We start from the raw sequence: 12,833 nt of genomic DNA, 5'->3' as shown, positions 1-12,833 counted from the left end.
CTTGCCCTGTTACACCTGAATTCACCTCTGTATGAATTGTGTTGGATCTATTGACACGGATGCCTTAGAATATATTGTACTGAGTGGGCAGACGTGTCTTAATCCCATGATTTTTGCCTCAGTGCTTTGAATGTTTATATCTTGCCTCTCCTTTGGTATTCTCTAGGCAGCCAACCAAACAAAAATTGCACAAAGCAATTGGAAGCGAGAAACCCCATGCCAAATAATTATAGGAATCATAATGTGGTTGAAGAAAAGAACGATTGCTTGTTTTATGTGTTGTTGTCCCCACCGCCCATGATCTGGGTCACCAGCAAGGCTGGCAAAGGGAGGGAGTGGTGTGATTAGCTTGAGCTAGAGATGGTTTTCCTGCAGCCCCTTGATTCCTTTGAGCGCTGACGTCTTGAATCTATAGATAATGGAGCATGTATTCCTTTTTAGAAATCTATGCCTTGCTTAAACTCAATGGCAATTATTCCTAATGGTTTCAGTATGGCTTAGGGGCATGGCACCATTCCTTCTTGATGGGATGGCACTTTTGATCACTTAGCCTTCTGAATAGGAAACTTGTTTAAGCATGAGATGGTGTCGCTTCCTGCCTCCTGTAGCTATGCACGATTCAAAAAAAGACTGCGCAGAGAGTGAGTGCAAGCCGAAAAGCGGCCGAGGGGAAAAAATAAATTGGGAAAGCAATGGTGGGTTACTGAGCTGTGAAAGGAGAGGATTAGCTTGCGAATTGTTTAACAAACGTCACAAGGCAGGTCACTCACCAAGTCATGCTGGCTTCTGGAAATGCAGCCTCTGCTGTTGAGAAAGAATCAAAATAGCAACTGCATCTAAAAATAGGCTAGTGGCGAGCCTGATGCTCTTGGTCCACACAATTCGTTAGAAGTCGCACACCTGTAGGACGATGGCAAAAGTTGTAGGATCATCGAGTTGGAAGGCACCTCACAAAGGTCCTCTAGTCCAACCCCCTGCAATGCAGGAATGTCAACTAAAGCGTACAGATGACCCAATCTGCTTATGTTGTCCTACCTAGCCTAAAACATTTTTTATTTAAAATGAAATTAAAACTGTGAAACTACGGCTGCAATAATACTGAATGCCGTGGGCTGTCAACCTGACTTTGTTCATATGGAAGTGAGCCCCAGTGATTCCAGCAGAACTTACTCCTAAGTAGGAGGAGGAGAAAGTAGGAACTTACTCCTATGTGTGCCTAGAAATTAGAGTCTTAAGCCAACACAAAAAGTATTACTCAGTAAAATGTAAGAACAAGAGTCTTCGGTCACCTTAAGTACTTAACCAGTTTACTATGACACATGGACTAGAGTCCACATCATTCAGTTGTTGTGTTACTCTGAACACATCCCCTCTGACCACCACCGGGTCATATCACAAACTCTTTTTGCAGCTACCCTTGGTTTCAGAAGCTGTTCGCCATGTAATAGACAACAATATATTAATGTTTTAATTTTAGATGGCTGGTTCTCTCTTATACCCCAGCTTCTTCCAGTCTAACAAATAACTAATGCATCTTAAAGTATGGGTACCTGAAATTATTTTTAGTTTAATGTTTATCCCGTTTTCAATTCGAGGAACGTTCTTTTTCGTGGCTACAGACTCTTGTGCAGCTTGAGTGCATAACTTGTGCCCCATGAGCAGGAGAGTGCTGTTGCTGTCAGCTCTTGCTTGTGGGATTCCCAGAGGCATCCGGTTGTCCACTGGGAGAACAGAAGAGACTATATGGGCCTTTGGTGCAATCTATCAGGGCTCTCCTTGCGTTCTTATGGGCTTTAAATGAGACTATTTTCATCTGAATTCCTGAAACTTTGGTTCTACATTAAATGCAAAAGTGTATTAACGGCAACAGCATGTTACAAAAGTGTTAACTTTATAGAACGAGTGTTTGGATTGTGTAGTAAGACAACTTCAGTCAAAAGTATGTGAAGAGATTATTAAAAGGTTTGAATTTATTTCTGCAGAAAACCATTCCGCACCTCCAGATGTTACCACTTACACCTCAGAACACTCAATACAAGTAGAAAGACCACAAGGTTCAACATCGAGGGTGGCACCAAAATATGGAAATGCTGAACTTATGGAAACTGGCGATGGTAATTATGGCTTGTAAAAATGATGTAGGAGTGCATGAACCACAGGAGGGAATGTTTGGCTAAATAGGCCATTTAATGAGAATATTCCCCCCCCCCAAAAAAAAAAAAGTTTGGGTGAGTTCACATTTCTGCCAAGAAGATGACCAGGAAAGAGAAGAAAGTGAGAAATATCTGTGTTCGGCATGTTTTTAGGTACTGGAAGGAGAATCCCAGAGATGTGAAAAAACTCAGGAAAAGAGCAAGTTGTTTCATAAGAGTACCCACTATAGCTAGTTAGTGAAATTGCTTACTTGTTAGAGGTGTTGGAATTTGCTTCCTGGACCAATTAACAGGATTTTTAAAAAGGCAGACAGTACCTATATACCTAAACCCAAAGTAGGTTTATATCTACACTGGGAGGCATATATGATTTTAGATGTCCAGTGGCAGTGGACCTTGGCTCGACCACTCTTGTAACACATGACCAGCAGTTCCCAGGTATAAAGGTCATGGCAGCAAAAAGGCTATTCACCATTTTGCACAGATGCTGCTCATCTTGGAACTTTGTCCAGTCCATAGGTAACAAGCTGTCAGGGGTGTGCAACTAGCTAACCTGCCTATTTGAATTTGCCTTCAGGTTGATATGCTTTTCTCCTCTGCTTGCAACTGGAAGGCATGTCTGCTGCTTGAAAACTTATGTCAATTTTCTTTTCTGCAGGAGTTCCCGTAAGCAGCAGAGTGTCGGCAAAAATTCAGCAGTTGGTCAACACCTTAAAACGACCCAAACGGCCCCCATTACGAGAGTTCTTTGTAGATGACTTTGAAGAATTATTAGAAGGTAAAATAGTTTGACTCCCCTGACCAAGTTTTTTGTACTGGGTTTGTAAAAGTACTGTTCATTTTTTGTGTGCTTGGAGAAATGTTTTACAGCAAGTGAGCTTGGATTCTGAACTCAGATTTTAATTGCACAAACTGGTTTTTTATGCATTTGATCTGCTAGCCTGGTGTGTGTGTTTGAGGAAGGAGCAGTGTGGTTACAGGGTAGGGTATGGGAGGTGTACAGAAGAAGATCAGAAACCAGGATAGAGTTGTCTCACATTGCATGTACATCATTTGATTTCTCAAAAGCAGATGTTGACTTATCAATAGGCATAATAAAGCATGGCATTAAGAAACATGAAGTAACGCTCTCTTACAACTGTAAGTTCAACAGCCAGACCCAAACCAACCAAAGCCAGAGGGAGCGCAGATGTTGGCGATGCGTGGAGAACAGCTGGGCGTGGTTACAAATTGGCCTCCATCTCTTGAAGCGGCATTGCAACGATGGGGAACCATTTCCCCGAAAGCTCCTTGTCTAACCACTATGGACACCAATGGAAAACCACTATATATTCTCACTTACGGTCAGCGACTTTTTGAATTTCCTTGCAATTCCCCATTCCCCAAGTTAAGAAAATAGAACTCTGTGTTTTCGTCTTTGATCATTACGAAATATGCATCTTATACTTCCTTAGATCCTTAAAAAAACTATATAACTTTTGTGGGGGGTCTTGAGGCTATGTACTTATACATTTATCTGAGGGAGTAGAGCTGATGGGAAAGTATGTAGCTCATTGGAGGGGGGCATACTTTGACTTTGTGAAGCCCTATGCTGAATCCAGAACTCCCCACTTAACAGGCTTGCTAGTTGCAATGATTGGGGAGTGGGGTGGGGTAAAATCTCCTTGAGAGATTCTGGAGAGCCTGTGTCAATTGGCGCTAAAGCACAGGGCTAGGATATTAGTCTGATTCCTTATAGAGATGTCCTTATTAATATCTAAGATTGGCTGGTTTTCTTTCGTTGGATTTTATTGAAATTCAAGTTACCCTGCAAAGACTTCCCATGCCTGAAGATGTGCAAAAGTCTTGAGTGTTGTGAGTGAAATAATTGATATAAAAATTCAAATTTCAAACCATTGCAAGGGTTCAAGAAGCAGAGAGTCATATGCACTGCATACTCTTCACACAATGTGTTTGCATACGCAGACCAGCACAGAAATAATTAGTGAGACTAATGTGCACACTATCCCTGAAGTAATTCCTTCTGCCTTTACTCAAATGTACAATTATCTGTCTGAAATACATACTCCGTAGCCGCCTGTGCAGTTACAGTTTTGCAGAGGCTGCTGCGGACCTCAGCGCAGCACATTTTGCTTGTACAGTGTGAGTTGGGCTACTCTTGTGCCCATCCTCTTGGCACTTGGTAGCAGGGGCCGATCCTCGCCCAAGCCATTTCCTCTTCTGGTCATGGCAACCTGGTTGTTCCTTATTTAATGCTAGTGGAATTGGAACCCACGTCACAGGAGTCATATGATGCAGACCATATCAATAAGCTGTTGTGTTTGTTCTGATACTGAAAAAAACAAACCATTGACGATTATTTGCAGCTGTCTTTTGGCAAACGTGGAACTGCTGTACATAGGTTTGGTAAGAGTATTCTGGTTTGCTGTGGCTGAGTTGGTGCCGTGTGGTGGTGACAATCCTACTGTGCATTATACGGGAGCTAATTTTGTAGTTTACTTTTCTGCTGGCACACCTGTCTGCCCACAAGCGCTACTTGGGCAGCCTTTACACTTAACACATTTGCGATAAGGCACTAGTGAGGAAATGACCTGGCCAGAAGGCTTTGTGCCAAATGATGCAAAAGCACCTTAGTCAACCTCTGCTTTTTAAGAAGTCTGGCAGACTTAACAGTTTGAAAGTAGGGTTACTTGGGATCAGATGGAAAACAATATGTTTCCCCTATATACATACTAGGGATGGGGCCTGCTCTCTTCAGGTAAATGATGCCAAGAGCAAGCTTGGGTTTTCAGAACTCACTGAATTGCATCTTAAGTAAGAGATAGTAATCTGCAAGCATGCTATCACTTTGCTTGGCTCTGCTAAGAGAAAGTGTGAAACTTCCTTAGGCCGCAGTACTTAAGTAGAGGAAGGGCTGAAGCTCTGTGGCTGAATTCCTGGCAGTCTGCTGCCAGCCAGTGTGGACAGTACTGAGCTGCCTGGACCCAATAGTCTGACATGGTATACGGCAGCTCCCAATGTTTCTAAATGCCCATAAATTCCAATTAAAATTACTAAAAGTTGCTTAGAGCCAGTCTAGACATTTTGAAAAGGAACGTTGTTGACAACTCAAATGGGATATCTTTTGTTTGAGTACACTACATAGGGAACACACATGTAGAAAACAAGCATCTCAGGGACACGGCTCCCTAATATTTCTCGGAGGTGGTCTTTGACTATCTGCCCACCTTGTTCTGAAGCAAGTACTTGTACCAAAACTGTTTTGTGTAAAGAGCTTTGTCTCTCTTGAGATGGTTTCGCCTCAGGTGCATTTCTGTTTCCTCATGCTGTACATACAATTTAATTCAGTAAAGTTGATAGGAACTCAACATTTCTTCTTCCCTAAATTCTGCTTGCAAATGTTTGGCTTTATTTATTTAGTTTTGAAGCATTCCATTGTTAACCTTCTGTAGCCATGGGCTTCATCGTGAAAGGCACCGCTTGGAAACAATCACAGTTTGGTGTGGAAAGATTTTGGCATTTTGTAGGAAGTGGAAATAACCTGTATGAATGTTCTCAGTAGGCTTAATGACATTGATCCAGACTAAAGGTGTCTAATGCCTTGGTTATGGCCGCAATTGAATCTGGGCCAAACGTTGCTACCTCTTGAACTTGTATTGGCACAGCCACAGAAGAACATTTTCCTCTACGCAAGCCATGCTCTTACCCAATTTTCAGAACAGCTTGCTCAGGAAAAATCCCCATTAATTTTGCCCTTCATAAGTAGCCACGATACCGCTTGCCAATAGGAAAGCGGCTGAGAACAAAATAATTAATTCGGCCAGGCACACTGAAACTGAACTGACTCCCTTGTGCTGACAAGACAGCAGTTGCATAGTTCTCCCACTTTCAGCTCCATAATATAAATGGAAGTTTCCACTTGGCTATAAAATTAAATTGAATTACAATTAAAATGGTAGTGAAGTTATGGTTCACCAGTTTCCATCTTCTCAGCTTGTTCTATACCTGTCCTCTTTACTATCAAGTTTAGCTTGAGGATTGGAGTGATCATTCTGTGATATTATAGCAGGAAGTACAGTGTTTGTGGTATGTTGCACATTTCTCCGTTGGAGAACAATAAAGGCTTTCGGCAAATGGGTGCACAAGGTGTGTTTTGAATCATTTTGGAATGAAACTGTACAGCCCCATCTTAATGGGAATACTTACACACAGTTGTTTTGTGAATAGGCAAACTGTGGACCCGTAGTATGAAAGTCGCATACAACATACTACATAAGTTGGGCACGAAGCAAGAACCGATGGTGCGGCCAGGAGACAGGGTAAGTGCCTGTGCTTTCATTGCAAGCCTTAATAGTATGTCACGTTTGACATCAAAGACACATGGAGGTGAAAGCCATGTATTTGCGTTGGGGTACATAGTGAATTTTCTAACCTTGGAACAGATCAGTCAACTGTCCATGTTTTAGTTCTGTGTCACACGTCTAAACGATCGGGTCCTATTGCTCACTAATGGTTGGCTGGAAATTTACCTCAGAAGTCTATTTAAGGTCAGAAAAAAATATTCCTTTCTCTCTTTTCTCTCAAACAAGCTACTCTGTGACACAAAGGCTTCCCTATATGAAGAGTGTTTATCATGCGGATGAAATTAATTTGGGTAATGGGGCTGTGTGTATTGGAGACCCCGAAACAATGAGGGCCTTGTGAAGAGACCAGGCTTGAACCAAGGAATGCTGCTAGATAATTAATAAGAAACTAAGCAAAACTGGTTAAAGAAACAAAATCCTACTTGAAAGTAGGGAAAGTTGGCATAAGAGCATAGCTACTTTGGGGTTGGGGTGCCAGGAGATGCGTTTTATAACTTTTAGGCCTGTCCTCATCATTTCTGTTCAACTCTACAATGACTGGGTAGGTCGCAGTCCACAGTATCTAATGGTTGCTACTGGATTTCACCTCCCATCAGCATAGGCTGTGGTCAGGAAATGTGGGAGCTTAACCTAAACAACTTCTAGTAGTCTCCATGTTGGCTACTGAGTTCCAGAGCTTCTCTCAGGAATGTGAACCACACACTTGCCTCAGTTCAAAAATAAAATAAAATATGGGGACAGTTTTCCATGTTTCCCTAATGCTGAGGGGAGGCATATACTCCGCACACAACATGCCTCTTTAAAATTCCCCCCCCCCTTTAGGATCTTATTCATGGAAATCCTTTTATTAATACATAATCTTCAGATTCCTTACATTTCCCTGCTTCAATGCAAAAGCAAACAAACGTGTCTGCATTATTAAATAAAATATGTGGGGTGGGGGAACATTTTGCACATTTCCCTTGATTTTGCATATTGTGATGTGAGCGCACTTTTTGTATAATGTTGCCAGCTAGGCTTGTACACTGCACTTACTTCCTTTTAGCAAAAGTCTCTGATATACCCATACAATCCAGTCTCCCCCCCCACCCAATAAAACAGTGAGACGATCCTGAAAAACCAAGAGGCTCACTTGAAGACAGTTGAACTCCCAATATCCCTGTCTAAAGTCCATTTTTTGCCTGTTTCTGCTAAATACTTGTAAGATTTGGCTTCCTTCAAGTGAGTTTTCACTGCCTCTGCATTGCCAACTTGATTTTCTTTCAGTTTATACTCGCTGCTCATTTGCCTGTCATTGACTGACCTCAGCACCCAATATTTGCTTTGCGTTTTCCCACGTGACACCACCTCTGCTATTTGCTTCTTATCCCTTGCTGGTGTCTGTCACTGTTTTAGTTTCCATCTCCTGCACATTCCTGAAGGCTTCTGCGCATGAACTGCCACACCCACCCACACCCACACACCCCATGTCAGTGCCAAAATTGGACCAGTCATCAGAGACATTTGAAGCTGCTCCTATACATGCACGCATACACAGGGATACAGACAATTCTCTTTTCCTATGTGTATCATCCTGATGGGAAAAACTACTTATGGCAATAAATGCAAAGTAAAAAAAATACTGTAGGGGAAATAGTATTGAGAGATACTCTCTGCATTGGTTGCCTTTGAGGAGCTTGTAGTTCATGATGGTAGTGCCAGTTGCTGGGTTTTTTAAGGAGTTCTGCAGGTAGCTGCCCTGATCACGTCAAGCCTAGGGCAAAATATAAAAGCACGTCCTCCTGGGCTCTCCAAAGTCTCACTTCCTGTGCATAAGAAGCCTTAAGTCTCTGTACAGCTGTTTCTTCAGCTCAAATTTGCACAAGAACGCTCATTACTCCGTATAGAAAATTCTCTGTTACGGAACGTGCTTATTTTTTTTTTAAAGTCCCTGTTTCCTGTAGGTTGGGGCAAGCTGCCTTCTAAATAGGAAAAACAACAAAAACACCCGCATACATTCAAAGCAAGCGACTAACAGCAATATGCTAAATTTCCGTGCACACAGAGTGCCTGCCTCCCAGCTTGAGAGCATTTTTCTAAATGGCTCCATTCAACAAAGCTGGAACATTGGTGGTACTGCTAAGCTTTCGTTGATGGAAGTTGGGCAAGTGACTGGCATTGTGCAAAGAGAGCCCTCCCAAAATAGTGAAAGGAACAGTTTTAAGCTCTGAGGAGTCTCCTTAATCCCATTGGTTTTGCCCTTCCCCCTGTAGTCTCTTGCAACTTTATCCCCAGTTATGGCATAGGTACGGGGATTTTTCTTCCTCTTCTTCTACCCTTTAAGCTACTTAACTTCAGAATGCTGCCCTTGTACTTGACAAGTGGGCTGGTGGGGGTTGGGGAAGTTGGTTTGAGCCCTACAGAAAATAAATTATTTCCTCGTTTTTGTGTTCATAAGTAATCATAAAGAATTAAACTAAAGAGAACTGTGGGCAGATGTTGAATTTAAATCACTCTCTGCTTTGGCATTTAGCCAAGACGGGTCCACGGAATCTTTCGTCTTGATTTATGACAGTGTTTAAGTCTCTAAGCCATAGCAGTAGTGGGCTGAAGCAGTTCCCAGAGAGAGTAAGACAAGAGAAGCCATGAGGATGACAGCACAGCTAGGCTTTCCCCCCGCTCTGTGCATTTCCTTTGATGAGGATTACCGGGTGTTACAGTGAAACTGGATTTTTTTTTGATTTTTTATTTTTACTTCATTATATCCTGGGGACTAAGGGCAGGTTATAACGTACACATACCAAAACATTAAAAGGTATCCAAAGTTCCCCTAGTGATATAAATCTTGCTTTTATTTTACGGAATTTCCAAAACTAAATTTCCCACGCATAGGCACCAATTTCCCAGTTTGCTTGTTCTCTTGCTCCCTCACCTTCCTTTTTAAAGGCAATGCTAATGGCGCCAAGTCAGGCCATGCAGACTCCTTTCCTGAACAAAAAAAATTGCTTCCAGTAGCACCTTAAAGACCAACTAAGTTAGTTCTTGGTATGAGCTTTCGTGTGCATGCACACTTCTTCAGATACACTGAAACAGAAGTTTCCAGACCCTTCTATTCTATTTCCTTTCCTGAAATGCGGCTTTTTGTGCGTGACGAAGACAAGGAGGTGGACAGCTTCAACATGCAAACATGTGTTAGTCCAGTGCATGCACCTGAGCCTTGGGCACTAAGAGGAAGGTCATGCAGCACATGTGGAAGAGCTCAGACTTTGTCAAGGCTCTGTCTGAAGTCAATGCCTTAAATACCATGCTACCATTTTGAGAGCATCTCTTCACTATCCCTGGTCCCCAATGGAGACATCCAGAAAGGAGAGAGGGCAAAATTGTGAATGTAAATTGTAACTGGGAAAATGCTGGGGTGGTGGTGTGCGCGTTCCTTTTGCATGAGCTTGATTAGAAATGTGATTTTCAACAAAGAAATAGCATCCTCTACGAGTCATTGTAGGCAGGCAGAGAGTTTATCAATTTGACCTTTGGCAAATGATCAAAATGAAAGCATAATGCAGGTATTAGTTGAAACCATGGTGGGTTTAAAAGTAGATGCTTTCCCCCTTTCATTATTTTTGGAAGAGGGTCTGTTGAAATGAGGGTGTGTATCTTCTGTCTTGAGTTATATTATTGACCTTGAATGAAACTGTTTGGAAGCGTACCATCAGAGCAGTTTACACCTTTAAAGTATAGCTTATGCACCTAAGCCAAAGATATCAAAGAAGCGTTCTTGTTAGAAGAATTGGTTTGACTTTATGAAATCTCATCCCCTCTACCCTTCTCTCTTTGTGTTTCTGATATCGATCACTCTAGAGAGGCTTCCTCTCAAAAACGAAAACACCAAAGTGAAGTTGTGTGTCATACACATGAAGTGTTTCTTGTGCATTATCTAAAGGTTGGAAAATGTGTTGGGAGTCTCTGCTTAATTCCCTTCCCTCCTCTTTTGCAGGTAGCACTAGTATTTCCCAATAATGACCCTGCTGCTTTTATGGTAGCATTTTATGGCTGCCTGCTTGCAGAAGTTGTCCCTGTACCTATTGAAGTGCCACTTACCAGAAAGGTAAGAGAAACAGTTTCTCGTTGTCTTTGTTACAATTGCTGTCAGAACAAATTGCCAAATGACATGCCCGTCTGAGTAGGTCATGCGTTTTGGGATAAAATGGAATCCTTATGTAACTTATTTTTTTATGAAAGGTCACCCTCCTAAACATGCTCCAGTTATTCTTTCTTAGCTCTGCTGGGTGTCTTCTAGATTTTAGATTTTGATTTTGGGTTGGAAGTGGCTGCAGGCTGTTGTGTGCAACAGATAACAAGAGTACAGTGAGCATTGAAGACTTCCTTGGAGACACACAGATAGGAAAGGCAGCCATGTTGACCCAAAAGAAAAAGTCCATAGTAGAGCCATAGGCTTATGATACCAAAATGTCCATTTGCAAGCAAGCTTTCAAGTTGCCCAGTACGCTTCATCAGGCTGGCTGTTATGTGTGGACAGGGAGCAACAGGAACTAGGTTGGTGTTAAAGCCATAAAATCTGCTGTGACAAGATGCAGTTTCGGACGATGAAGCAGACTCACTAGATTAGGGTATTCTAGGGATGCTGGTATGAAGAAATCTACAATGACCGATTCCCCCATTTTTGAAAATACAAAATCCATCATAACTAGGAATTTGCTATATTTCCTATCCAGTACCAAGCCCCCAATTTTGCTTAAAAGTCAGGCTGCTGGAGAGTTCTAGAGAGCTTCACAGCTTGCTCACTACTTTTTGACCTGCTGTTTGGCAAATTAAAGTATTTCCTTACTGTCGGTTTTGGGGATTTCAATTGCAGAGAGTCTTCTTTCACTTTCACAGTGCCCAGCATTCCACACCAAGACTAAATTTCCAAAATAATAAGGTGGCTTCTATGCACAGAAGTAAAGGCTCCAGTTGCACATAGAATCATGAAAACACGCTAAGAATCCTCTGCACAAAGGCTAAATTAGTTGAAATCCTGTTGGAGATGGATGTTCTTAAACTAATGGCTGCAAAGTTCTATACTAGTCCAAATGGAGCTAAGTTTACACTTGGCTGAGATCCATATTAGTTTTTGATGCTTCTCAAAGAACAGGTTAATTGCTGCAAGACTAGACATGGCTAAATGTTGTCCCCATCTGAAAAAGCGGGGGCCAGGCAGCTGCTGACTGTTGAGGCCAATGCTCAAAAAGATTCGGTGACAAATCAAAAGCAGTCAATCTACATAAATTTTGAAAAAACAATCTAATTACATACCCCCCCATGGGTCTCTTAAGAACAAAGCTTGCCAGACTAACCTTATCTCTAATTACTAGCCTGGTAGAAGAATGCTGTGGGTGTAGCATTTCAGTAAAATATTCAACAAGGTCCCCCACAATATAATTGTTGGCAGGCTGGTAAAAATGTTGACTGGCTGATGCTACTCATAGGTGGATTTGTAATTGGTTGATGGACCATTCCAGAAGAGTGCTTATCAGTGGCTTTTTGTCACACTTCAGAGAAGTGGAAAACGGAAAAGTGCATTGTTCTCTTGTGAGCCTGGTCTTAATATGTATTTTTTAATGAATAACTTGGATGAAGGAGTGGAGGGGATGCTCATCAAATTTACAGGTGGCACCAAACTGGGTGGCATAGCTAATACATTAGAAGACAGAACCAGTATCCAAGATGATGTTGACAGGATGGAGAATGGATCAAAAATAACCAAATGAGTTGAATAACTTAGGTAGGGAAAATCAGATGCACAAATGCAGGATGTGTGATGCACGTCTTGACAGCAGTATGTGCCAAAAAAAGAGAGATCAACGCATTTTAGTTGACTTTGAGCTAAACATGAGTCAGGAGTGTGATACAGAGGCTAAGAAGGCTAATGCAATTCTTTAGGTTGCCTCCACATAAATATAGCATCTGGATGGCAAGAACCATTGGTCTTATTGTATTCTGCTTTGGTCAGACCTTACCCAGAGAACTGACCCCATTCTATGCAGTCGTCATTGAAGAAATAAAAGGTGTCCCAATGGCAAGGGTTCTGGAGACCAAGTCCTATGAGGAAAGGTTAATGGAGTTGGGTATGTTCAGCCTGGAGAAGAGACTAAGAATGAAAGCCCCATTCAGAAATTTGAAGGACCGTCACGTAGCAAATGGAGCATGCTGTCCAACTATTCCCACTTCACTCCTGACATAAGCAGGATAAACAGACCTGGAAGCCTTAATTCCCCATTACTTCCAAGCCTATGGTCTGCTGCTCTCTAATAAGCTGCAGTTATTAGCCAGCCCTAAG

The 12,833-nt window shown here is 42.0% G+C and overlaps 1 protein-coding gene across 7 annotated transcripts in view; it reads left to right on the top strand.

Moving 5' to 3' along the window:
- Window positions 1-12,833, top strand: part of DIP2C (disco interacting protein 2 homolog C) — a 287,798-nt gene that overhangs the window by 199,160 nt on the left and 75,805 nt on the right. For all 7 annotated transcript variants that reach the window (XM_083704608.1, XM_083704609.1, XM_083704605.1 and 4 more), the window contains 5 exons: window positions 1,983-2,114; window positions 2,812-2,931; window positions 3,299-3,496; window positions 6,381-6,472; window positions 10,491-10,601. In XM_083704608.1, the coding sequence (XP_083560734.1) occupies window positions 1,983-2,114; window positions 2,812-2,931; window positions 3,299-3,496; window positions 6,381-6,472; window positions 10,491-10,601 (653 nt within the window). The remainder of the gene's footprint in view (window positions 1-1,982; window positions 2,115-2,811; window positions 2,932-3,298; window positions 3,497-6,380; window positions 6,473-10,490; window positions 10,602-12,833) is intronic.

The sequence above is a fragment of the Podarcis gaigeae genome (genome assembly GCF_964106915.1).
Source record: "Podarcis gaigeae genome assembly, chromosome: 12".
Classification (NCBI taxonomy): domain Eukaryota; kingdom Metazoa; phylum Chordata; class Lepidosauria; order Squamata; family Lacertidae; genus Podarcis; species Podarcis gaigeae.
Note: the sequence above shows the minus strand (reverse complement) of the source record. Positions and strands in the feature narration are given on the sequence as shown.